The sequence below is a fragment of the Ursus arctos genome, unplaced genomic scaffold (genome assembly GCF_023065955.2).
Source record: "Ursus arctos isolate Adak ecotype North America unplaced genomic scaffold, UrsArc2.0 scaffold_6, whole genome shotgun sequence".
NCBI lineage: Eukaryota > Metazoa > Chordata > Mammalia > Carnivora > Ursidae > Ursus > Ursus arctos.
In genome coordinates this window covers 12,472,678-12,498,746 of record NW_026623078.1, presented here as the reverse complement: position 1 = coordinate 12,498,746, position 26,069 = coordinate 12,472,678, and the positions used below count along the sequence as shown (strand labels likewise).

At 41.1% G+C, this 26,069-nt stretch overlaps 1 protein-coding gene across 1 annotated transcript; it reads left to right on the top strand.

Annotated features, from left to right (window-relative positions):
• ALKAL1 (ALK and LTK ligand 1) lies at positions 1-26,069 on the top strand. The gene is made up of 4 exons (XM_026516519.1): positions 1-190; positions 23,002-23,055; positions 24,842-24,922; positions 26,005-26,069. Exons 1-4 carry the CDS (start codon positions 1-3, stop codon positions 26,067-26,069), a joined length of 390 nt encoding a protein of 129 aa, XP_026372304.1.

Here is a 26,069-nt window from a genome sequence, read left to right as displayed (position 1 = left end):
ATGCGGCTCGCTAAGCCAGGCGCCCCGCTACCCGCGCTTCTCCTGCTCGCTCTGGCTTTGTCCCTGCCCGGGGCCCAGGGGAGGCCCCGGGGTGGCAGGGGAGCACGTGCCACGGACCAAGAATCCAAGTCGTGGCTTTTCCTCCCCGCTGCTCGGGCCGGCCCGGCTCCCCACGCCTCCCGGAACACTGGTAAGCAGTCCCCTTCCCAGCCAGTCCTTTGCTCTGATCCAGGGTTTTAGGAAAGTGGAATTAAGCAGAGCAGAGAACAGACCATCTCTGCAGATAACCGGTTCCCAGCAAAAGAGGTAATTAGTTTATTACATTTAGCATTGTTCAGACTTAAGTAGCGAAAGCCATCTTGCAAAGGAGCGGGCATGATGTGTCCCTTCCGGGGTGAAGAAGGCCTTTTCAGTAGGCTGGTGGAACCGTGGGGTTCAGCCCCAGCCGGCCCAGGCATAGTGCACGGGTTCAGTACCTGTCAGCGCCTCACTCTGGGTCTTCCTGGGTTTTCAGAATTCAGTGAGTACTGACTGAACACACAGAGCCTGAACAGGGTCAGGAATGCCCCTTTGCTTCCCCCTTCAAGCTGGACTCCGGGAATGGTTGAGAAACCTGCGATTTTGAGCAGGCTGAGGTGGTGTTGTTCACTCGACCCTCCCTAGGCCTGGCTTCCAAATCAGCTCTGGGCACTCAGGTCCCTGGCTACTTAGATGCCGAAGGAGGGGACGAGGGAAAAACGACGGAGAAAAAAAATAGCCAATATAGAGGTCATGAGGTGCCCCAAGGTAGAGAGGTCCAGTATGATTGGGAAATGTGGAAATCCCAGGGCACAGTGAGGTCAGGGGGGCGGACAAGAGTGCAGGGCCCCCAGGGCAGGAAGCAGGTAGTGAGCAAGGAATGGAGAAGCTGCTAACAGTGTCTCTGTTTAGAGCCTGTGCCACGTAGAGGGGGTGGCGCCACAGCCTAGGCTTGGAGCAGAAGTGACCCTCTTCCGGGCCATCTGCTTGCTGCGGGGACCAGCCCAGCTGGGGCTGCCTGAGGAGGCCCAGCAGGCTCTGCCTTGCTGTCATAACTCTTTGGCCTCATACTTCCCTTTTAAGAAAGCAAAGAGGGATTACTTAGTATCATTTTTCTTTCATAATGTTGTGATATAAATACATAGTTTTCCTCCACAAACTTTCACTGAGTGCCTAGTACATGCCAGTCATCCTGCAGAGGGCTGAGGCCACCTACAGAAGCAGGCAGCCAGGTGTCTGAGCTCTGTCAATGCATATTCTGGGTGTGGAGGGAGGGAAGGCTGGTGCACAGGTGACCCCAGAGAGGAAGCAGAGGAAGGTTTTGGCAAGGGCCTCAGAAGCTGGCGTGGGTTGTTGAGCTTCCCGTGCCCAGGACCGGGACAGAGCTTTCCAGCGTGACTGGCAAGTCCAGAGTTCTCAGGGAGAGCAGGTCGGGCCCTGTGGGTGACTACAGCAGCGAAGATGCCACATCCTTCATATTCGTGGACTTGAAATTATTGTGGACCCACATATTTATCTCTGCTAAAAGTTCAGAAATAGGGGCGCCTGGGTGGCACAGCGGTTAAGCGTCTGCCTTCGGCTCAGGGCGTGATCCCGGCGTTATGGGATCGAGCCCCACATCAGGCTCCTCCGCTATGAGCCTGCTTCTTCCTCTCCCACTCCCCCTGCTTGTGTTCCCTCTCTCGCTGGCTGTCTCTATCTCTGTTGAATAAATAAATAAAAAATCTTTAAAAAAAAAAAAAAAAAGTTCAGAAATAGCCAAAGTAAAACCAATGAATGACTTAAACAGTAATGAGTGAAAGTTTATTGAGCACGCACCAAAAAGATGGTTTGCACGCCACACGCACTCAAACCAAAGCATGGAATGGGGCTCAGGTATATTGTCGTAAAGCAGCCTGTATAGTGAGAAAGCAGTGACCATTTATTCTTCACAGTGATTGGTTATGGTATTACAATTAAATGTTTGGGAATTGGTCAGTAGTTACCTAATATCCACATTGAGGAACAGTTTAAGTTTTGCTTATGATTTTTAGAAGCATACGCAAGAGACTACCCGGGTCAAGTTGGCCTTGCAAAATAAGCTAAATTAAGCTTTCTTTGTATGACAAAACTAGTTTGGACTGCTCAGAGAATTTTCAAGGCTGTTCTCCATTTGGTTTTGATTTTAACATCTCAGAAAACAAATGTTACTTTGGAATGAAAAAGAGTGAGAGAAAGTCCCAAACTACAGTAACACATTATTTCAGACCCATTTCATTTAACAGATCGTTTCTCCCCAGACACAGATTTGCAGTGGTGTTTCTTGGTTTTCTAAGAAAGTCCTAACTTCTCTTGGATGCAGGACGTTCCAGTCCCCTTGTGACTTGCCCCATCTGCTTTCTGTGTCTTTCACCGGGCACCACAGGCAGCACCCCGTGCCAGATAAACAGCTTCCGGCTGTGCCGTACGGATGCCAGCCGAGTCTTTGCCTCTGCTACTTTGGAGCCTCCAGGAAGGTGCTTCTCTCGTCTCTCCAAATTCTGTCTGTCCTCCTAGGCCCTGTTACTTTGTGGTATCTTCATAATTCTTTCCGTGTTCAAAAATATGGAAATCCTAAATTTACTTTGCAACCATCACCACTGTTCTGATGAAACTTGGGTGTGCATAATAGAATTTTATGTGTTAGAACCTAAATCCTCTCTATTTCAAGTCTGTTACTATTACATCTGCCCACTTAGCCAGTCCTGCCCAGTGAGTAAAATTTCTTCCGCAGGAATAATAAAAATAATTTTCCTTGTTTTGCATATCACCAAGAAGGGAGTGCAGGTGAGTTTTTTTGTTTGTTTTTGCAGATGGGTTTTTAAAAATATTTTATTTGCAGAGTTAATGGAAGCTGTTTGTTTTACTGAAAAACAGTAATTTGGGAAGAAGTCAAGATGGAAAGGTGATGTGTGATATTTTGCTAAGTGTACTTGGCAAGTGCTATCACCAGAACACTCATTATGAGGAGCCAGAGTGAACTCACATGAATGAATTTCTGCCCATTCAGAGTATTTCTGAGTAGTGATTGTTGCCTGTTTGCAGGGCATCATTCACCTAGCTCCTGAATGGGGAAATTCTGAGCAGGAAGTTTATAGAATCACACATGATGGCTTCTCTTTCCTTGGAATGACACAGTCCTAGGAGTCTGCCTTTCAGTCAAATATTGGCAAGGAAAACTAGGATTTTTAAAATTCCTTTGTAATGTTTCCCCCTGCTTTGGGCTTTGCTTTTATTGCTGGAAATAAGCTCTAAAGTATTTAAGAAAAGATTTCTAAGATCTCTGTTGCCATATGGGAAGACAGAAAGTGATGGCTAGGTGATTGGTTCAGAGTCTGGATGTTCCTCTCCTGTGCTAGTGAAGAAAGCATCACTGGGGGCGCCTGGGTGGCTCAGTCGGTTAAGTGTCTGCCTTCAGCTCAGGTCATGATCCCAGGGTCCTGGGATTGAGCCCCTCATCGAGCTCCCTGCTCAGTGGGGAGCCTGCTTCTCCCTCTGCCCTTCCCCCTGCTCGTGCTTTCTCTCAAATAAATAAATAAATAAATAAATAAATAAATAAAATCTTTAAAAAAAAAAGGGAGAAGAAGAGAGCATCACTGAAGTGTGAATTGACAAGTCCTGGAGGTTAATCATTTGTTATAACTCTAATTCTATAACTGTCAACATAAACTGTCAGGAAATAGTAGCTAAATCATTATATCATGTTTAAAAATGTATAGCCTTATACATATTAATAATTAAAATACTATTAAAATAGGATTTACCTGGAATTATTGTCAGCCTCGTTGGTTAGATTATCTTATTCAGTGATGATTTTTTTCTCCTTTAAACACAGATAGCATTTTTCTTCTCGTACAACACTCCTCATATTGTAATTTGTATTCGTTTATATATATGTAATATATATATAAAATATATACATAGATTATATTTGTATAATATAATATTATATTATCTGAATATAAGCTTCTTGCGGTTGGAACTGAGGATTACTCAGTTTTTAATGCCCTGTCATCAAAGTCAGTGGATACAGTTGACATTTAGGAGGAGTTTTTTTCTTTGGAACTGAAATTTTGTAAAGAAAAAAATTTTAAATCAATTTTAATAGTAAAAGAATTGATTTTTTATTTGCCCTCAAAGCCTGATTAGATCTTATGATTTAATCTGTGCCATTTCTGAGTCATGAGCTCATTTCTTAGCATTTATGACCAAGTTTAGACAACACGACATCTGCTGCCCTTAATACCTTCTAGGGCAGTGGTTCTTAGAATGAGGCCATACACCTCAGAAGAAACTGGGAGGCATGTTTTGGATGTAATTATTGTATCCATTCTGGATATCCTAAGTCTCTGAATAATAGCCCATGCCTGGGCACCAAAAAGCTCTTGGAGGATTCTTGTATACACTGAGTTTTTGTAATCACCAGAGATTTTTAATTGAGGAGGGTGGGGAGGAGAAAAGTGGTATATCAGAATCTTCTGGAAAGTTTCTTTGAGACAGAAGCAATTCCCTACTGGCTTCCACAACCCTGGCCACACTTCTCTTTCTGTAGCTCTCTGCGCACTCTCTCATCCCCATGTGTACCCATAGCACCTAGCTACATTTTTCCAAATGTCTGAGTGATAATTTATGAAAAAAAAGGCTTCCTTGGTCTGCCAGCTTCAGGAACAGGCCATTAGGTCCCTTGTTAGAGAAGCACGATACAAGAACTACGAAGACGTGTGGTATGGGGAGCTTTTTGTAAACCAGTATTAGCCAAACTTTCTCTCCCCACCCCCTTCTTTCTTTTTGTTTCTTTCTCCCTCTCTTACTTTCTCTCTTCCTCCCTTTCTTTTTTCCCCTCCCTCCCTCTTTCTCTCTCTTTTAAAATCTAGCATTTATTTGCATCTTACAGAACTGGTTTTGAAAGAGTCCATGCTGGGAAACATTGTTTTGGCCACTGCATGCAGCCCAGCTTTACCCCAGCACCTGGGGGACACGGGAAAGCCCAGGACACAACAGAAGCAAGGAAAGGTGACTTGAGGGGAGAGCAGTGGGGAGGGGCCACTTATCAGACTGCTAGTCTCTCTCCTCGGGCCTCCCTCTTCCCTGAGACATAACAATATTGAAATTAGGCCAATTAATAACCCTACAGTGGCTTGTAAGTATTCAAGTGAAAGAAAGAGTCTCAGGTCTCTCACTTTAGATTGAAAATCAGAAATGATTAAGCTTAGTGAAGAAGATGTATCAAAAGCTGAGATAAGCCAAAAGCTAGGCCTTTTGCAGCAGTTAGCCAAGATGTGAATGCAAAGGAAAGGGGTGCTTGGGTGGCTCAGTCCGTTAAGTGTCTGTCTTCTGCTCAGGTCATGATCCCAGGGTCCTGGGATTGAGCCTCACGTCATGCTCTCTGCTCAGTTGGGAGCCTGTCTCTTCATTTACCTCTGCCTGTAGCTGTGCTCTCTCTCTTTCTGTGAAAGAGAGAAAGAAAGAAAGAAGAAAGAAAGAAAGAAAGAAAGAAAGAAAGAAAGAAAGAAAGAAAGAAAGAAAAGAAAGAAAAGGAAATGTTCTTGAAGGAAATTAAAAGTGCCACTCCAGTGAACAGACGAATGATAAGAAAACAAAACATCCTTATTGCTTATATGGAGAAAGTTTTAATGATCTGGATAGAAAATCACACTAGCCACAACACTTCCAGGCCAATGCCTAATCCAGAGCAGAGCCTTAGCTCTCTTCAATTCTGTGGAGGCTGAGAGAGGTGAAGAAGCTGCAGAAGAAAAGTCTGAAGCTAGCAAAGGTGGGTTTGAGATTTAAAGAAAGAAGCTGTCCGCGTAACATCAAAGTGAGAGGTGAGGCCGCAGGTACTGATACAAAAGCTACAGCAACTTTTCGAGAAGATCTAGCTCAGATCATTAGTGATGGTGCCTACACTAAACAACAGATTTTTATTGTAGATGAAACAGCCTTCAATTGGAGGAAGATGCAATCTGGGACTTCTATAGCTAGAGAAAAGTCAGTGCCTGGCATAAAGCTTCAAAGAACTGGTCGACTTTCTTGTAGGGGCTAATGCAGCTGGTGACTTTAAATTGAAGCCAACACTCCTTTACCATTGCAAATATCCTGGGGCCCTTAAGAATCATGCTGTGCTTTAGAAATGAAACAACAAAGCCCAGATGACAGCACATCTGTTTGCAAATGGTTTACTGAATATTTTAAGCCCATTGTTGAGATCTTACTGCTCAGAAAAAAACATTCCTTTCAAAATGTTACTGCTCATTGGCAGTGTACCTGAGCTCGGATGGAGATGCACGATGAAATTCATGTTGTTAGCATGGCTGCTGACACAGCATTAATTCTGCAGTCCTTGGATCAAGGAGTAATTTTGACTTTCAAGTCTTATTATTTAAGAAATACATTTCACAAAGCTACAGCTGCCAGATAGTGATTCCTCTGATGGATCTGGGCAAAGTAAATTTGAAACCTTCTGGAAAGGATTGACCCTCCAGATGCCATTACGAAGATTCATGACTCATGGGAAGAGGTCAAAATATCAACATGAATAGGAGTTTGGAAGAAGTTGGTTCCAACCCTCATGCATGACATTGAGGGGTTCAAGACTTCAGTGGAGGGAGTAACTGCAGATGGGGTGGAAATAGCTAGAGAAACAGAATTAGAAGTTTGTCTGGGGGTGCCTGGGTGGCATAGCGGTTAAGCGTCTGCCTTCGGCTCAGGACGTGATCCTGGCGTTATGGGATCGGGCCCTACGTCAGGCTCCTCCGCTATGAGCCTGTTTCTTCCTCTCCCACTCCCCCTGCTTGTGTTCCCTCTCTTGCTGGCTGTTTCTATCTCTGTCAAATAAATAAATAAAATCTTAAAAAAAAAAAAAAAGAAGTTTGTCTGAAGGTGTGACTGAATCATTGCAATCTCATGATCAGACTCTTACAGAAGAGGAGTTACTTCCTATGGATGAACAAAGAAAGTGGTTTCTTGAGTGGAATCTACTCCTGGTGAAGACGTTGTGAATATTGTTGAAATGACAACAAAGGATTTAGAATACTACTTAGAATAAACTTAGTTGATAAAGCAGCAGCAGGGTTTGAGAAGATAGAATCCAATTTTGAAAGAAGTTCTACTGTGGCTAAAATACTATCAAACGGCATCACATGCTACAGAGAAAGCATTCATGAAAGGAAGAATCAGTTGAAGCAGGAAATTTCATTGTTGTCTTATCTTACTTTAAGAAATTGCCACAGTCACCTCAACCTTCAGCAAACACCACCTGATCAGTCAGCAGCCAGTAACATCGAGACAAGACCCTCCACCAGCAAAAAGATGAAAACCTGCTGAAAGCGCAGATGATGGTTAGCAGTTTTCAGCAATAAAGTATTTCTTAATTAAGAAATGTGCATTGTTTTTTTTAGACATAATGCTATTGCACTTAATAGACTGCAGTGTAGTACAAACATAACTCAGATTCACTGGGAAACCAAAATTCATTGGGCTTGGTTTGTTATGGTGGTCTGAAACTGAAGCTCTGACATCTCCAAGGTATGTCTCTGTCTACCACCACTCATGTTTTAAGATGTATCCGGGATTTGTTTTGATTAGGCATGGCAAGACATGGAAATGACCATTGTGAAGGAAGAAGTTTTACTCAAAAGTTCCCTAGAAACGGGAGGCACAGCATGCCTCTAGGGCCACATAGGCAAGCAGCAGGTTTGGCCAGAAGCAGAGTGAGTAAAGAAAAAGACCAAGAGCCTTTATCAGTGGTTTCTTCAGGAAAGGTAAGGAGAGTGGGTTTAGGATTGGCTAGTTTAAGTAATTTCATTCGGCTCTGGGGTGTAGGGTGGTCTGCAGTTGTCTGGTTCTTGGCCCTGGGTAATTAGGGCAGGAGAATATTGGCCTTGAATATGAGAGCTGGATGAGGGAGGTCATGGGAGTGGGGGGTCTGGATTGGTTGGTGTACAAATGAAAGGTGGGCTTGCAGGCTTTCTTGTCTCTAGGAATTGGCTAGGTCTGGGAGGGGCCATGTCTCCAGGGCCAACAAGGCCTCAGATGTCAAAGAATCAGAAATACAGAAACTAGAAAGGCATGATTTCACTTTCACCAACTTTGTCTGGCTGGCCCTCCAAACTCTGTTCCTGTCTACTGTGCACCTGTCAGTCTTTATCCTACTGGACCCTTGGATGCTTTGCTGCCATTGACTCCTCCCTATTCTTACATTTCCACAATTATTCCTGCTTTGCTCTTTTTCTCTAACCACTCTTCTGTCTCCCTCTGACCACCTGTCTTTTGGCTTCCCTTTAAGTGTGCATCCCAGGGTTCGGTTCCCAATCATGACTTTTTTCCACTCAGAGTGTTCCCTTATGTGATCCCATGCACCTTTGTAGTTTCAACTATTGCTTCTGTGTGGCCCTTCTGTGTCCTTTAAATGTGTACATCCACTATTTGCTGAATATCTCTACTACAGGAATTTCAAACTTGACCTTTCCCTATCTCAACCAGGAGTCTGCCTTCAAATCTGCCGTAGTACTTCTGGTCTCATAAAAAGGCTGTGATTCTCAGGTGGTGTGAATTGACTATTGGATTAACAGCACTGTGGGATTTTCCAGTGATTCAGTTTGTTGACAAGCTTCTAGCTGCCTAACCCAACAAGAACATAGTAGTACTGGATCCTGTGTTTACTGCTTGCACTAATCTAGTGACATTTGGTTGTCATTCTAAATAACTTACTGCACATAACAATGTTATCACACTGAGGAATGCGGCACGTCTATTTATTTTGAGATGCTTTTAAAAAATATTTTTATAAAAATCTGGTTTGTCTTTTTAAGTGTCTATGGAAGTGATCATTTGAAATCTGAAAGGGAGGTTAACTAGATTAAAACTAGAAAGGAAAGAAATCATTTTCAAGAGATTAGTCCTTAAATAAAATGGCTAAAGTTCAAATTAAACATGAATTGACCTGTGGTTTAAAACCTGAAAGAAATCTACCTTGCAACATAATTTTGTACTTTTTACAGTTTTCTGGACTCATTTGATATTTTGTCCTTTGGTGAAAATACCACATAATCTTAGAACTTTGTCATAATATTTTATAATTTAGGACTTGGAAAGCTGCTGCAGAGATTATTTAGTTTGTTTACCTCAATGGCATCTTTGGAGATGTGTGGCTTGAGAAGGCAAGTGACTGTCAGGTTAGGAGAGGGCACAATGCACAGTTGGGTACAGAGTGCGATTCAATATGACTGTATTTTTTTTTAAGATTTTATTTATTTATTCGACAGAGATAGAGACAGCCAGCGAGAGAGGGAACACAAGCAGGGGGAGTGGGAGAGGAAGAAGCAGGCTCATAGCAGAAGAGCCTGATGTGGGGCTCGATCCCAGATCGCCGGGATCACACCCTGAGCCGAAGGCAGACGCTTAACCGCTGTGCCACCCAGGCGCCCTTCAATATGACTGTATTTTTGAACTCAGATTATTATTTTAATTTTTAAAGATTTTTAAAATTTATTTGAGAAAGAGTGAGCAAGTGAGAGAGACAGAGCACAAGCCAGGGGAGAGGTAGGCAGAGAGGGAGAAGCAGACTCCCTGCTGAGCAGGGAGCCTGATATGGGCTCAATCCCAGGACCCAGAATCATGACCTGAGCCAAAGGCAGATGCTTAACCCACTGAGCCACCCAGGCACCCTGAACTGGGATAATTTTAAATGATTTGTTGGGGCGCCTGGGTGGTGCAGTCCTTAAGCGTCTGCCTTTGGCTCAGGGCGTGATCCCAGCGTTCTGGGATCGAGCCCCACATCAGGCTCCTCTGCTAGGAGCCTGCTTCTTCCTCTCCCACTCCCCCTGCCTGTGTTCCCTCTCTCGCTGGCTGTCTCTCTCTCTGTCAAATAAATAAATAAAATCTTAAAAAGAAAAAGATTTGTGTCCTTTGTAGAATAATTGGTGAAATATTACAGTTACTTTTTATTCTAAAAATATATTGTATCAAGCACCATAGCACAATTTTAGAAATAATTTAAACACAAGATGTATTAAAAATCAAGTTGCCCATATATATAACACATATATGTCCTTGCTCTCAGCTGAGAGAGCCTTGAAGCAACCTGACCCCAATAACAACAAGCACACCTAGTACCCAGATTTTGGTTTCTTTTCTTTCTTTCTTTTTTTTAAAGATTTTATTTATTTATTTGACAGAGAGAGAGACAGCCAGTGAGAGAGGGAACACAAGCAGGGGGAGTGGGAGAGGAAGAAGCAGGCTCCCAGTGGAGGAGCCTGATGTGGGGCTCGATCCCAGAATGCCGGGATCACTCCCTGAGCCAAAGGCAGACGCTTAACGACCTGGGCCACCCAGGTGCCCCAGATTTTGGTTTCTAATACTATTCTTTAGTAAAGGAAATGGGGTCTGTGGAGAAATGGCCAAGACTAAGATTGGGACAGGGAATGATTCAAGATGAGCCTGCAACATTTGGTAGTGCTAGAAAGTAAAGAAGTGATAAAAATACAAAGCAACACCACCACCACCAACAACAACCCCCACGATGACATTTTTTTACTGGAAAGAATTCTGTGTCTGGTCTTCTAATAATCACAAACTACAAATTGACTAGTTAGTAATAATGTTATAGCTTATTGATTATGAAATACTTCAGTACAGAGTATGCAGAAGTTCTGTATCTTGCTTGGAAGATTAAGATGACTGCTTTCAAACTTGAACTCCTGTGAGTTCTTGTTAAAGTGATTTTATAGCTCTGGGCCTGAAATTCTGTATTCCTTATACGCTTCCCAAGATCCACAGAACTGAGTTATTCAGTCAGTAGCCACTAGGAACTGTAAGGGTGCCTTCTTGGGAGCTGATGCTGCTCTTCTAGGGAACATACTTTGAATACCAAAAATTTGAAAAAAAAAAAAAAAAGCAACTAGTTTGAGTTTACTTCATTTTTCTTTTTAAAAAATTTTTAAAAAAGATTTTATTTATTTATTTGGCAGAGATAGAGAGAGAGAGGGAGTGAGAGTGTGTGTGTGCACAAGCAGGGGGAGCAACAGAGGGAGAGAGAGAGAGAGAAACAGGCTCTCTGCTGAGCAGGGAGCCTGCTGTGGGGCTTGAACCTAGGACCCTGGGATCATGATCCGAGCTGAAGGCAGATGTTTAACCAACTGAGCCACCCAGGTGCCCCTTACTTCATTATCCTGAGTATAATTTGCAGCTGAAATAGCATTAGGCCCCCAAAGGTTACATACAAAGAGAGTTAATCTCTTTATTTAAAAATCTTTAATAAAAGAGGCATGATGTAAAAATGTATATTTACACATTTACAAATATATACTAGTACAGATACCATGTAATTATACAAGGACAGAAGAAAGTACATACTTTATGACAGGATATATTTTTTAAGATTTTATTTATTTATTTGAGAGAGAGCAAATGAGAGAGAGAGAGAGCTGAGCAGGGAGCCTGATGCTGGGCTCAACCCCAGGATCCTGAGGTCATGACCTGAGCCGAAGGCAGACACTTAACCGACTGAGTCACCCAGGCGCCCCATGATAGTGTATTTAAAAATCCTAAAAGTAAAAAAAAAAAAAAAAAAATCCTAAAAGTATTTTTTTAAAGATATTACTTGCTTGAATATGTTTGTCATCAGCTTTTTCCTCAAATATTTACTGAATTTCATTTTTCAAATACTGTTATTTCCTACTAGCAATTTTCTCAATGCTGATGTAATAAGGGTAGTTTTTGTTTTTAAAATGGAACTGTTTTTATATATTGAGAAAGAGAATAATTGTGTCATCTCTAACTAAAGGAAGTGATAACTCAAGGAACTATATAGCAAACATTTCAATTTAGGTACCTGAAAAATGCTAGCTTAAAACACAAGATGAAGGAATGCCCCCTCAGTACCTAATAAGGTGCAAAGGATCAATTAACATGGCTTTGTAAAGAATCAATCAAGTCAGAGCAAATATCTTTATAGTAAGATATTAAGTTATATGCAGGTAGAAGTGAACACTAAACCTTTTCTATTATTTTGTTTTCCAGTTGTTCTGTCTTATGACTTTTTTATTATTCCACATGATCTCTGCTCATTTAAAAAATTTACTTAAATTCCAGTTATTTTGTAGAGTAGCTCTATTTTTGACTTTGTGAGGAACCTCCATACTGTTTTCTAATGTGGCTGCACCAGCTTGCATTCCCACAAACAGCGTAGGAGGGTTCCCCTTTCTCTGCTTCCTAACCAACATCTGTTGTTTTCTGACTTGTTAATTTTAGCCATTCTGACCTGTGTGAGGTGATATCTCATTGTGGGACTAGAGGGTATTATGCTAAGTGAAATAAGTCAATCAGAGAAAGACAATTATATGATTTCACTGATATGTGGAATTTAAGAAACAAAACAGAGGATCATAGGAGAAGGGAGGGAAAAATAAAACAAGACAAAATCAGAGAGGGAGACAGAGGTGAGCACAATCTCTGCTCATTTCGAACAAGAGAATTAGGAACGAGAGATAAGCCTGTCAGCATTTCATACATGTATATGCAAATCTATTTCTTCATAAAAATATTAGGTAAACTTAAAATTGATGATGGTGGCAGTTGGCAACTTTTTTGGTTAAATAAAAACTAGAAATTTTCACAAATTAGATGAATGAGATAGTAGTTTTGGGGATACCTGTCACGCATTATGGGGAGATCCTTTTGTTTTTAATCCATCTGTTTATGTAATCTTTTATACCTTATAGTTAGATACCAGAAGAATGAAATATGCATTGGAGGCTTGTGCTATCCAGCATGGTAGCGACTCAATGCATGTGGCTACTGAGCACCTGCAATGTGGCTAGTCCAAACTGAGATGTGCTGTAATTGTTAAATACACTTCAGATTTTGAAAACTTAGTATAAAAGATGTAAAATGTCTTAATAATTTTAAAGTATGGAATATGTGTTGAAATAATATTTAGAATATATTGGTTTAAGCAAAATAAATTATTAAATACATATTACCTATTCCTTTTACTTTTTAAAATGTAGCTACTAAAAATTTTGAAATTACATATGTGACTTACATTTCAATAATGGAGATTGCTTTTTTAGGACCATTTCCCATCAGAGATCAATCAGCTAATCTTGTGTGGGGGTAATTCTCTCATATTTGATTTCTCAATTAATATTTTGTTGATCAAAAACTATCACAGATGCATCTAACACTGAATACAAATTCAGTTTCAATCAACTAGTTTTTTATTGAAAAATTAATACAGATTTATGTTCAAAATTAAAATTAATAATGAGTGTGCATTGAAAAGTACCTCTTCTCTCCCACCCCCAGAATCCTGCTTCTTGATGCCTTTCTGCAATCACCATTACAATTTTACTACAAATAGAAACGTGCTACTGAGCAGGCATTGGCAGACTTTTTCTAGGAAAGGCCAGATAGTAAATATTTTGGCTTTTGTGGGCTCTCTCATCCCTGCAGCAACCACTCAACTTTGCATTATAGCATGAAAGCAGGCACAGACCACATGTGAACAATGAACATGGCTGTGTTCCAGTAAAACTGTTTTTGCAAAAACAGGCATAGGGCAGAATTTGACTCCTGAGGCTAATGCTATTCATTGGAAATACAATAACCTATCTTTAAAACTTTTGACTTATCTCTCTGCATCTATTCTTGTTTCTCTGCACTGGGCATTATGATCTTTTAAAAGTGAATCTTGATTGTGTCATCCTCTTGCCTAATTTTTTGACTTCTCATCACTCATAGAATTAAGGACAAAGTTTATAAAGGACTATAAGGTCATCTATGTCTGCTGCTTACTTATTTATTTATTTATTATTTATTTATTTATTGGAGAGAGAGAGAGAGCGTGCACATGTATGAGCAGGGGGGTGGGGTAGAAGGAGAGAGAGAAGCAGACTCCCTGCTGAGCAGGGAGCTGGTTGCAGGACTCAATCCCAAGACCTCGGGGTCATGACCTGAGGCCAAGGCAGATGCTTAACCAACTGAGCCATGCAGGTGCCTTTGTCTGCTGCTTTAGCTGACTTTTCTCTCCCTTACCTTCTTTCTCTTTTAGCCATCCCGGACAGTTCTCAAATACTTGAACACAGTGTGATCTTTCCCTCTTCAGAGATTTTTGTTTTCTTTTTTCTTCCTTCCTTCCTTCCTTCCTTCCTTCCTTCCTTCCTTCCTTCCTTCCTCTTTTTTTTGATCTAGGGTGCTGTTCCCATCTCTTCTTACCTAGATATCTCTTGCTTATCACTTTAGGTGTCAACTTAAACATCGCTTTTCTGTCTTGTTTAAGTCAATCTGCTTTATGTTCCTATATTGTGTTTGTACTTTGAAATGAAAATTCAAGTGCATTTAAAGTATGGTTTTCTGGGTGGCCTATGCTGAACTCAAGTGAGGCATTGATTGTTTTCATTCAAAAGGTAACAGCCTACTTGAAGGATCATCCTCTCAGCTTTTTATTCCTTAAACATTTGCCAGATGCCCTATCCACAAAACACTGTTGTACCACCTGCAGGTGATAACAGATGAATAAGACATTGTCCCTTTCCTCAAGAGGCTACAATATTGCAGTGGAGACAGACATGTGCACAGTTCACTATCATGCTAATCAGAATGTGACAATTGCCTTTATAGAAGTTAGAAAATGTGCTATGGGAGTGTAGAAGAGGGGTATCATCCTGAGTGTCATCATTGTGCCAGGTCTACAGGTTAAAATCATCAGAAAAAGATAACTATATGATCTCACTGATATGTGGAATTTAAGAAACAAAACAGAGGATCATAGGGGAAGAGAGAAAAAATAAAACAAGATGAAACCAGAGAGGGAGACAAATCATAAGAGACTCTTGATCATAGGAAACAAAGTGAGGGTTGCTGGAGGGGATCGTGGTGGAAGGATGGGGTAAATGGGTGATGGACATTAAGGAAGGCATGTGATGTAATGAGCACTGGGCATTATATAAGACTGATGAATCACTGATCTCTACCTGTGAAACCAATAATACATTATATGTTAATTAATTGAATTTAAATTAAAAAATGTTAAAAAATCATAGTTGAAAATGCTTTTGGAACTAGAATTATTTATAGACTTTGAATATGCTTTAGTCATAGAACTCCAACTGCACTCAAATGATTCAGGTTTCAGAAAGGGCCAGAGGAGTTACCTTGCCAGATAAACTGTGGAGTATTGACATTCCAGGAGCCAATTTGGATGCTTGGTTTCAGGGAGGTATGGGGGAAAGACCCATGTTCAGGCTGGAATATAATAATGAGAACACCAAAATATTTATATAAAGAAATACTTATATCTTCACTGTTGCTTTGTTTTTCTGGATTAGTTTGGATGGTTTGTAAGTGCAGATGTTTATTGTCAGTGGGAAGGGAGCTCAGCTGTAGCTGCACTCCTACCGCCCTGATGGTGCTGCTCTGGACTCACAACTGGGCTGCTAGGAGCAGGGAGCTCCTTCTGCAAGGAAGTGCTTTTATACCCCTCATTAACTCTAGGATGTAAAGGGCTATTAGAATTTCTATGTCTTCATTTTACACTGCCTGTCTCAACGAGGTCACACAAATCAGTGCGGTCATTCAGACTCACTTATAGGGAGGTGACAAACATTCATGCCCCCATCATAAACTCATATGATGTTTGACACGCACAGGAGTCAATCTATAATAAGGATATTGCGAGTTTAAATCTGTAACTTCCAATGAACACTAGGTTCAAAATTTTAAGTTTCAGTTTTCTTTTCTTCTAAAAGAGTTGCATATACTCCCAAATTATTCTTATAAATTGTGTTTTCTGGATGGTGTACTTATAGTGAGTAAAAAGTGAAGTGTGGGATATAGTTCGATTTTTTATTTTCTCTTATTTGAAATGCAAAACCTCAGGCGCCTGGGTGGCTCAGTCACTTAAGTGTCTGCCTTTGGCTCAGGTCATGATCCCAGGGTCCTGGGATAGCACCCCAAATCAGGTTCCCTGCTCAGTAGGGAGTCTGCTCCCTCTGCCCCTCCCTGCCCTTCTTCCTCATGCTCACACTCTCTCTGTCTCTTGCAAAAATAAGTAAATAAAATATTTAAAAAAATGCAAAGCCCCTTTAAGTGGGAGTGTGTCATGATGTGGAGAACATTTCACTTCATTTGTTCTGGCTGCTATGGGGATAGTGGGTTAGAGGAAGAAGACCTGTCAGGAAGCTGCTGCCCAGGCAATCACAGAAGTATGATGGTTTGGGACCAGTCTTATGTTAATGAGAGGAAACAGAAGTGTATGGATCTCGGGTAATTTCTGGAGGTGGAATATAAAAATTATGTAATGGAGTGTGTTTAGTAGAGAGGGAAAGAGGAAAGTCAAGCATACCTTCTTGATATCTGGCTTGAGCAAAGGGTAAAGAGTGATGTCCGTGTACAAGACCAGGGAACATGGCGGACAAACATTGGGGAAATCAGATGTTTGGTTCTGGCTGTGCACTTTTGAGAGGTCTGTAAGTTTCCCGAATAGAGTGGTAAAGCAAGCAGGTAGCTCTGGGGGAGGTCTGGAGCCCCAGGGAATGGTCAGGACTAGAGATACAGATTTGGAATCAGCTGCATGAACTGCCATGAGTTGATGTATTAGGTGGTTGTCATTACAGACTATTTATAAGAATTTTATTTATTTATTTATTTATTTATTTATTTATTTATTTATTTATTTAATTTTTTAATGATTTTTTATTATATTATGTTAGTCACCATACAGTACATCCCCGGTTTTCGATGTAAGGCTCGATGATTCATTAGTTGTGTATAACACCCAGTGCACCATGCAATACATGCCCTCCTTACTACCCATCACCAGCCTATCCCATTCCCCCACCCCCCTCCCCTCTGAGGCCCGCAGTTTGTTTCTCATAGTCCATAGTCTCTCATGTTTCATTCCCCCTTCTGATTACCCCCCCTTTCTTTATCCCTTTCTTCCCCTACCGATCATCCTAGTTCTTATGTTCCATAGATGAGAGAAATCATATGATAGTTGTCTTTCTCTGCTTGACTTATTTCACTTAGCATTATCTCCTCCGGTGACGTCCATGTTGTAGCAAATGTTGAGAACTCGTTCTTTCTGATAGCTGAGTAATATTCCATTGTATATATGGACCACAACTTCTTAATCCAGTCATCTGTTGAAGGGCATCTCAGCTCCTTCCACGATTTAGCTATTGTGGACATTGCTGCTATGAACATTGGGGTGCATATGGCCCTTTTCTTCACTACGTCTGTATCTTTGGGGTAAACACCCAGTAGTGCAATGGATGGATCATAGGGTAGCTCAATTTTTAACTTTTTAAGGGACCTCCACACTGTTTTCCAGAGTGGCTGTACCAACTTGCATTCCCACCAACAATGTAGGAGGGATCCCCTTTCTCCACATCCTCTCCAACAATTGTTGTCTCTTGCCTTGTCTATTTTTGCCATTCTAACTGGCGTAAGGTGGTATCTCAGTGTGGTTTTGATTTGAATTTCCTTGATGGCTAATGATTTTGAACATTTTTTCATGTGTCTGTTAGCCATTTGTAGGTCTTCATTGGAAAAGTGTCTGTTCATATCTTCTGCCCATTTTTTGATTTGTTTATTTGTTTCTCGTGTATTGAGTTTGAGAAGTTCTTTGTAGATCTTGGATACCAGTTCTTTATCTGTAGTGTCATTTGCAAATATATTCTCCCATTCCGTGGGCTGCCTCTTAGTTTTTCTGACTGTTTCCTTGGCTGTGCAGAAACTTTTAATCTTGATGAAGTCCCATAAATTCATTTTATCTTTTGTTTCTCTTGCCTTTGGGGATGTGTCATGAAAAAGGTTGCTCTGGCCAATGTCGTAGAGGTTGCTGCCTATGTTCCCCTCTAGAATTTTGATGGATTCCTGTCTCACATCGAGGTCTTTCATCCATTTGGAGTTTATTTTTGTGTATGGTGTGAGAGAGTGGTCAAGTTTCATTCTTTTGCATGTAGCTGTCCAATTTTCCCAGCACCATTTATTGAAGAGACTGTCTTTTTCCCACCGGATGTTTTTTCCTGCTTTATCAAATATTAGTTGCCCAAAGAGCCGAGGGTCCATTTCTGGGCTCTCTATTCTGTTCCATTGGTCTATGTGTCTGTTTTTGTGCCAGTACCATGCTGTCTTTGTGATCACAGCTTTGTAGTACAGCTTGAAATCCGGCATTGTGATGCCCCCAGCTTTGTTTTTCCTTTTCAACAGTTCTTTGGAGATTCGGGGCCTTTTCTGTTTCCATACAAATTTAAGGACTATTTGTTCCAGTTCTTTGAAAAATGTCCTCGGTATTTTGATCAGGATAGCATTGAAAGTGTAGATTGCTCTGGGTAGCATGGACATTTTAACTATGTTAATTCTTCTGATCCATGAGCATGGAATATCTTTCTATCTTTTTATGTCTTCCTCAATGTCTTTCAAGAGTGATTTATAGTTTCTAGAATATAGGTCCTTTACGTCTCTGGTTAAGTTAATTCCAAGGTAACGTATGGTTTCTGGTGCTATTGTAAATGGGATGGATTCCCTAATTTCTCTTTCTTCAGTCTCGTTATTCATGTATAGAAATGCAACTGATTTCTGAGCATTGATTTTGTATCCCGCCACGTTACTGAATTGCTCTATAACTTCTAATAGTTTGGGAGTGGCTTCTCTTGGGTTTTCCATATAGAGTATCATATCATCTGCGAAGAGAGACATTTTGACTTCTTCTTTGCCGATTTGAATACCTTTGATCCCTTTTTGTCGTCTGATTGCTGTTGCAAGGACTTCTAATACTATGTTGAATAATAGTGGCGAGAGAGGGCATCCTTGTCGTGATCCTGATCTTAAGGGAAAGCCTTCCAGCTTTTCCCCATTGAGAATAATATTTGCAGTAGGCTTTTCATAGATGGCTTTTATGAGATTGAGAAATGTACCTTCTATTCCTACACTCTGAAGGGTTTTAATCAGGAAAGGATGCTGTATTTTGTCAAATGCTTTTCGGCATCAATTGAGAGGATCATATGGTTCCTGAGTCTTTTCTTGTTGATATGATGTATCACACTGATTGATTTCAGAATATTGAACCACGCTTGCATCCCAGGTATGAATCCCACTTGATCGTGATGGATAATCCTTTTAATGTACTGTTGGATTCTATTAGCAAGTATCTTGTTGAGGATTTTGGCGTCCATATTCATTAGGGAGATCGGTCTGTAATTCTCCTTTTTGAGGGGGTCTTTGCCTGGTTTGGGGATCAAGGTAATATTGGCCTCATAGAATGAGTTTGGTAGCTTTCCTTCTGTTTCTATTTTTTGAAATAGCTTTAGGAGAATAGGTAATATTTCTTCTTTGAATGTTTGGTAGAATTCCCCAGGAAAACAGTCCGGGCCTGGAGTTTTGTTATTTGGAAGGTTGTTTATCACTGACTCAATTTCTTCATAATTAATTGGCCTGTTTAAGAAATCAATTTCTTCTGGTTTCAATCTTGGTAGTTTATAGGTTTCCAGGAAGGATTCCATCTCTTCCAGATTGCTTAGTTTATTGGCATACAGCTGTTGATAAAAATTTCTAATAATCCTTCCAATTTCAATGGTGTTCGTCATGACCTCTCCTTTTTCATTCATAATTTTAATAATCTGGGTCCTTTCTCTTTTCTTTTGGATAAGTGTTGCCAGTGGTCTGTCAATTTTATTGATTCTCTCAAAGAACCAGCTTCTTGTCCTGTTGATCTGCTCTACTGTACTTCTGGTTTCTGCTTGATTGATTTCAGCTCTAATTTTGGTCAACTGCTTCCTCGTGTGTGGATTAGGCCTGTCCCTCTGTTGCTGTTCCAGCTTCTTGAGGTGAGAATATAAAAACTGCATTTTAGAATTTTCTGTTCTTTTGAGTGAGGCTTGGATGGCTATATATTTCCCCCTTAGGACTGCCTTTGCAGTATCCCATAGGTTTTGGACTGTTGTATTTTCATTCTCATTGGTTTCCATAAATTGTTTAATTTGATTTTTGATTTCCTGGTTTATCGAGTCATTCCTGAGCAGGATGGTTCTTAGTCTTCAAGTGTTTGAGTTTCTTCCAAATTTTTCCTTGTGGTTGAGTTCCAATTTCAGAGTGTTGTGGTCTGAGAATATGCAGGGGATAATTTCAATCTTTTGGTATCGGTTGAGATCTGTTTTGTGTTCCAGAACATGGTCTATTCTTGAGAATGTTCCATGGGCATTAGAATAGAATGAGTATTCTTTGGTTCTGGGGTGTAGTGTTCTATATATATCTATGAGGTCCAACTCGTCGAGTATGGCATTCAAAGCCTTTGATTCTTTGCTTAGTTTTTGCCAGGGTGTTCTGTCTATTTCTGATAGTGGAGTGTTGAGGTCCCCTACTATTAATGTATTTTTATTTATATGTCACTTTATTCTGGTTAAGAGTTGGCTTGTGTATCTTGCTGCTCCCCTGTTGGGGGCATATATATTTATAATTGTCATATCCACTTCTTGAATACTTCCTTTAAGAATAATATAGTGCCCTTCTGCATCTCTAACTATAGTCTGTAGTTTAAAATCCAATTTATCTGATATGAGAATTGCTACCCCAGCTTTCCTTTGAGGTCCATTTGCGTGAAAGATGGTACTCCATCCCCTTACTCTCAGTCTGAATGCATCTTTGGGTTCGAAATGAGTCTCTTGTAGACAGCAAATGGATGGGTCATTTCTTTTTATCCAATCTGCAACCCTGTGGCTTCTTATGGGAGTGTTCAAACCATTCACATTAAGACTGAGTACTGAGAGATATAATTTTAATGATGCCATGTTGCTAGTAAAGTCTTTGTTTGTACTGGCTGTGACTTTCTGTTCTGTATCACTCTTGGGGCCTTTTTCCTTTTATAGATCCCCCCGTAATATCTCCTGTAGGGCTGGTTTCGTGGTTACGAAATTGGTTAGTGACTGGCGATTCTGAAATGTCTTTATTTCTCCATCAATTCTGAATGACAGCCTTGCTGGATAAAGGATCCTTGGCTGCCTGTTTTTCTCTGAAAGAGCTTTAAATATGCCCCCCCCAACCCTTTCTCTCATTCCAGGTCTGTGTAGATAGGTCTGACGTAATTCTGATGCCTTTGCCTTGGTACGTGAGAAATTTCTTTGCCCTGGCTGCTTTCAATACTGTATCCTTGGATCTAATATTTGTGAAATGCACTATGACGTGACGTGGTTAGGTTTGTCGTGGTTGAGCTTGGGAGGGGTCCTCTCTGCCTCTTGGACACGAATGTTTGTTCCCCTCGCTAGATTAGGGAAGTTTTCAGCTACAATTTGTTCAAATATCTCTTCTAGACCTCTGTTTTTCTCCACCCCCCTGGGGATGCCGATGATTCCAACATTGGATTGTTTCATTGAGTCAGTAATCTCCCGTAACCTACATTCGTAGGCTTGGATTTTTTTAAGAGCAGCTTCTATTTTTTTTTTTTCTCTATTAACCCATCCTCCAATTCACTAACCCGTTCCTCTGCTTCTGTGACCCTGGCCGTCAGAGCCTCTAGTTTTGCCTGCATTTGGCTCATAGAATTTTTAATTTCTGTCAGATTCGCTCTCATTTCTGTCCTTAGGGATTCTATATTCTCAGTAACCTTTTCGTTAATAGTTTTTTCAATTCTACTCATCATTTTGACCATCATTACTCTGAATTCCATTTCTGATACTTTGGTTACATCCATATCCATTATTTCTGTGGCAGAGGCCACAGACTCACTGTCTTTTCTTTGCTGGGGGGGGGGGGGCTTCTCCTTCTTGTCATTCTGATGAGGAGAGGTTGCGGGGTTGTCCAGAGCCCAAATTATTGACTGGGTCCCAGGACGTGCCCCTTGTTTTATAGGGATCTTAGGGATGTGGGCTTCTTCTTTAAAGATTTTATTTATTTATTTATGTGGCAGCCAACCAGCGAGAGAGGGAACAGAAGCAGGGGAGTGGGAGAGGAAGAAGCAGGCTCCCAGGGAGGAGACCGATGAGGGACTCCTTTCCGGAACGCTGGGATCATGCCCTAAGCCGAAGACAGGCGCTCAATGACTGAGCCACCCAGGCGCCCAGGTTGTGGGCTTCTTGAAATTTCAGCCTGCCTTCTGGGGGAGGGGCTTGCCGCTCTGATACTCAGGCAACCCTGTTTGGTAGAGTCTCCGAGTCCCCTGCGAGGGGGGATGGGGATGGGCACTCTCTGAGCTGGTATTTACAGGCTTTTGTTCTCTGGCGGCTTTCCCTGGCGGTTTGCTGTGCCTCTTCTGAGAGTCAGAGCAGCAGCGGCCGAATTTCAGCCTCTGTCACAGAACAGAGGGATTGCGGCCTTTTCTCTACTAATGTTCTGGCCACTTTAACTCTGTTTCTGTTGGTGCTGCTCAACCCTGCAGCGTCCCGGGATGTGCGCCCCACACCCGGTGTCCCAGCCCTCACTTCCAGGGCCGGCGTGTCTCTGTCCTTTGTGTTTCTAACGCCGCCAGCCGCCAGCCGCACCGCGCGCACTCCGGAAGCTCCCGGTCTCAGTCTGGATCCAGTGAGCGCACCGGGATTCTTGTGTTCCACGAGATGCCTAGTGGTGCGCGCACCCGGCTCATGGTCTCAGTCTGCTGTTTTGCGGGTGCAGTCCGCGAGCCCCGCCCACTCTCCCATGCAAGTGGCTACCGCTTCCCGGCGCCCGAATGCGGCGGCTCCCTCCCCCTTCCGTTTATCTTCCGATATCTGTGCACGGTTTCATGGCTCCCCGCTTCGTACCTCAATACTCAGCGCTGGAGATGTTCATTTGTAGAGATCCAGATGCGTCTTCCTGCGTCTCAGGCTGGTTCCGTGGTTGTTTAGGCTGGTCTGGTACGTATCCAGCTCGACTCGGGGGACCGGCTGAGAAAGGTGTCTCCTACTCCTCTGCCATCTTAACTCCTCCTGGCCTATAAGAATATTTTTAATAGTGGAAATGCATCCAAGAAATTCTAAAGCTTTTTTTTCTTTTCAGAAATATTCCCAAGAGATTTGAATTTAAAAGACAAATTCATAAAGCATTTCACAGGTAAGCACAAAATTTATCAGTGATTCAATTAAATAAAAAGACTGTATGGAAATTACTGTGTAGGCATTAGGGATATGAAGATAAATGTCTGTAAGAAGCTCAACAGTCCAGTAAAGGAAGTGGACAAATGCCATTAATGTGTATTAACAGTAATATAACCCAGGTCTTGGTAAATAATAGAAGTGTAAATATAGTTTTAGGGATGCACAGAAAGTGAATAATTTCCCTCAAAACTACCAGGAAAGGCTTGTACTGGATGTGATATTTAAGTTGGGCTCTAAGGGAGGAATAGTATTTTCCTGGATGAGAGAAGCACTCTGGGCAGAAGGACTTCTTTCAGAACATGGTAGTTTGGGGGCAGGACAGGTAGATGGTGTGAATGCACTGTGGGGTAAGTTTAAGTAAGGGCGTGTGTGGCCCCTGGGCAAAAGTATGGCTGGAAAGGTAGGTTGGAGTCATAGTGTGAAGAATCCTAAACGGTATATATTCTAAGGAATTTAGGCCATGCTCCTCAGCCAATGGGGGCAAAAGAAGTTTTTTGAATCGGGGAAAGACAGACTTTCGTATGCCATGTCTTTTTTTTTTTTTTTTTTTTTTTTAAGATTTGTTTGCTTGAGAGAGAGAGAGTGAGAGAGAGAACAAGAGCACAAGGCCGGGGCAGGGTGCGGAGGGAGAGGGAGAGAAAGGTTTAAGCAGACTAGCAGACTTTGCATGGAGATCAGAGCCTGACAAGGGACTCTATCTCATGACCCTGAGATCTCTACCTGAGCTGAAACCAAGAGTCGGACACTTAACTGCACCACCCAGGCTCCCCCATGCGCCATATCTTAAGCACAGATGAAATACTCTCTCCAGACCCTGTTTTGTTCTTTATATCAGCTTTGTGAATCATTGGAAATCATCCTATGCCTCAAGTTCTAGCAATTCACTAAATAATTTAATTGTGAATCAAGCACCCCCACCTTCACCATTGCTGTAGCCTGGCTGTTCCCAATCATCCCAGCTCCCTTTCACTGTTTCATATCTCAGGCCTATAAACTGGAAAAAATATGGTTTTCTCACTTAAAGCCAGTGGCCATATTTTTAATTAACTTCAGAATGATGGTTGTGAGCATCAAGCCAAGACCCATCTGAGCCCCAGCAGGTGTAAGGAATTTCCCAGTGTTGAGTGTTTCTAGTCACTCTGTTCACAGCACTGTGGGCCCTTCTACCACTTCCAAAACATCAGACTCTGGATGTAGGGATGAGTTTTGGTGGAGACTGTCTGGGATTTGTGGCAATAAATAAAGAAGTCTCTAAGCCCTGCTCACTTTACAACAGTCCTTGACACTAATAAAACACAAATTACTTTAATTAGAAAATGGATGTATATAAATGTCTCTGTATATAAACATTACTTCCTATTACACAAAAAACTGAAGAACAGAAAGTGGGAACCAAGGATATTTATTTTTTATTCTTCACATCTACTTGATTTGGTTTGTACAAATTTTTTTTTCTGTCTAGAGCTCTTCCTTCTTAATTATTCTAAAGAGTTCTTCAGAAACTGAAGTTTCCATTATGTGAAATGTTGAAAATTGGTAATGAATTCAGATGATTTTTCATAGATTACAACTTACTATCTCCCACAGAACTAGGGTAAGGAGAAGTGCTCTCAGACAAGTTCTTTTAAGGGCATGGAAGGATGTTAAGTTACAATTGTATTATTTCCATCCATAAAGTGCTAGCAAACTTGTTTGGAAAACACGCCAATGTTTATCATAAACATTCTTTTACTGTCTAATAGGACCAGTCACATTTTCAGCAGAATGTAGCAAACATTTCCATCGACTCTATCACAACACCAGGGATTGCTCAACACCAGCTTGTAAGTAGTTTGGATAATTGGGTTTTTTTTTTTTCATTAAAAAAAATCTATCCAACAATAAATGCATGTAATTTTAAACTTCAACTGTCTGCGGCTGGGAATAGACTAAACATCGTATGAGATGCTATTTATAACATTGACGGTACTTAAATGAAGGCTTGTGTGTGCTGTTGAGAGTACAAGGAATGGACCTGCATTGTAATTGGGACTATATCCAAATCTGAAAATAGCCAGATTTCCTTAAGGACTGAAATGTTTGTCAGGATTTAAACTTTTTATCCTTTTTCAAATTCTTTGGCATAAAGTGCTCTGTCATATAAATGGAAAAAAAAAAAGGATGACCATGAAGTGTAAGTCAAAATTTCCTCTTAAGTTATTTTAAAGTAAATAGTTTCATACCGTATCATTTATACAACGAGTGATCAATTGTTCTGAATAATGGTAGCATAGTGTTTTAAAGGTGGCTCTAATGAATTCTTTTGGACACTTAAGTTACCAAAGTTAAAAGTTTCAAATGTAATATTTAAATGCTATCATTGAAACTGCCCAGATCAGAATCATGTGTGGTAATTCAGTTGGTTGTTTTTAAATTCCTTTCTAAACCTAAACTTCCCTTTTAAGGTAAATGGATTTTAAGCATTTTGTTTCTTTTTAACTAGATTGGTCATCTTGAAGCATGTTTAATTTCACTCGGGATGTTGAATCAGAATTGTTACAATTTTTTCAAAACTGCTTGTGTTCAGTGACTGAGGAAAATTAATCACACTGGAATCAAAGCAAACTGACCAAGTGGTAGCACAGCATAGTGGAGAAAGCTTAGTCTTTGGACTCAGGCTACTCACTGGTTATGAGATTCTTGACATTTGGATGCTGGTTTTTCATCTCTGTCTCCAAAGCAAGGGAACAGTACCATCTACCTGATTGTATTATGAGAGTTAATGAGAAAACCCAGGTTAAGTATTTGTTGTGTTGGTGGTTATTAAATTTTAGCTCTTATTATTTAATTAGTGACAATAATAATATGGTTTTCCCCACATTTGTAGTAACTATATACATAATTTTCCCCTAAATGTTTTTTCCAGATTACAAGAGATGTGCTAGATTGCTAACAAGATTAGCAGTGAGTCCCCTGTGCTCACAGACCTAG

Excerpts from the sequence above, each read along its gene's own strand:
- ALKAL1 (XM_026516519.1), top strand. The coding sequence starts at position 1 with ATGCGGCTCGCTAAGCCAGGCGCCCCGCTACCCGCGCTTCTCCTGCTC. Across the intron at positions 191-23,001 it reads CCACGCCTCCCGGAACACTG|AAATATTCCCAAGAGATTTG; the intron begins GTAAGCAGTCCC and ends TTTTCTTTTCAG. Across the intron at positions 24,923-26,004 it reads GGATTGCTCAACACCAGCTT|ATTACAAGAGATGTGCTAGA; the intron begins GTAAGTAGTTTG and ends TGTTTTTTCCAG.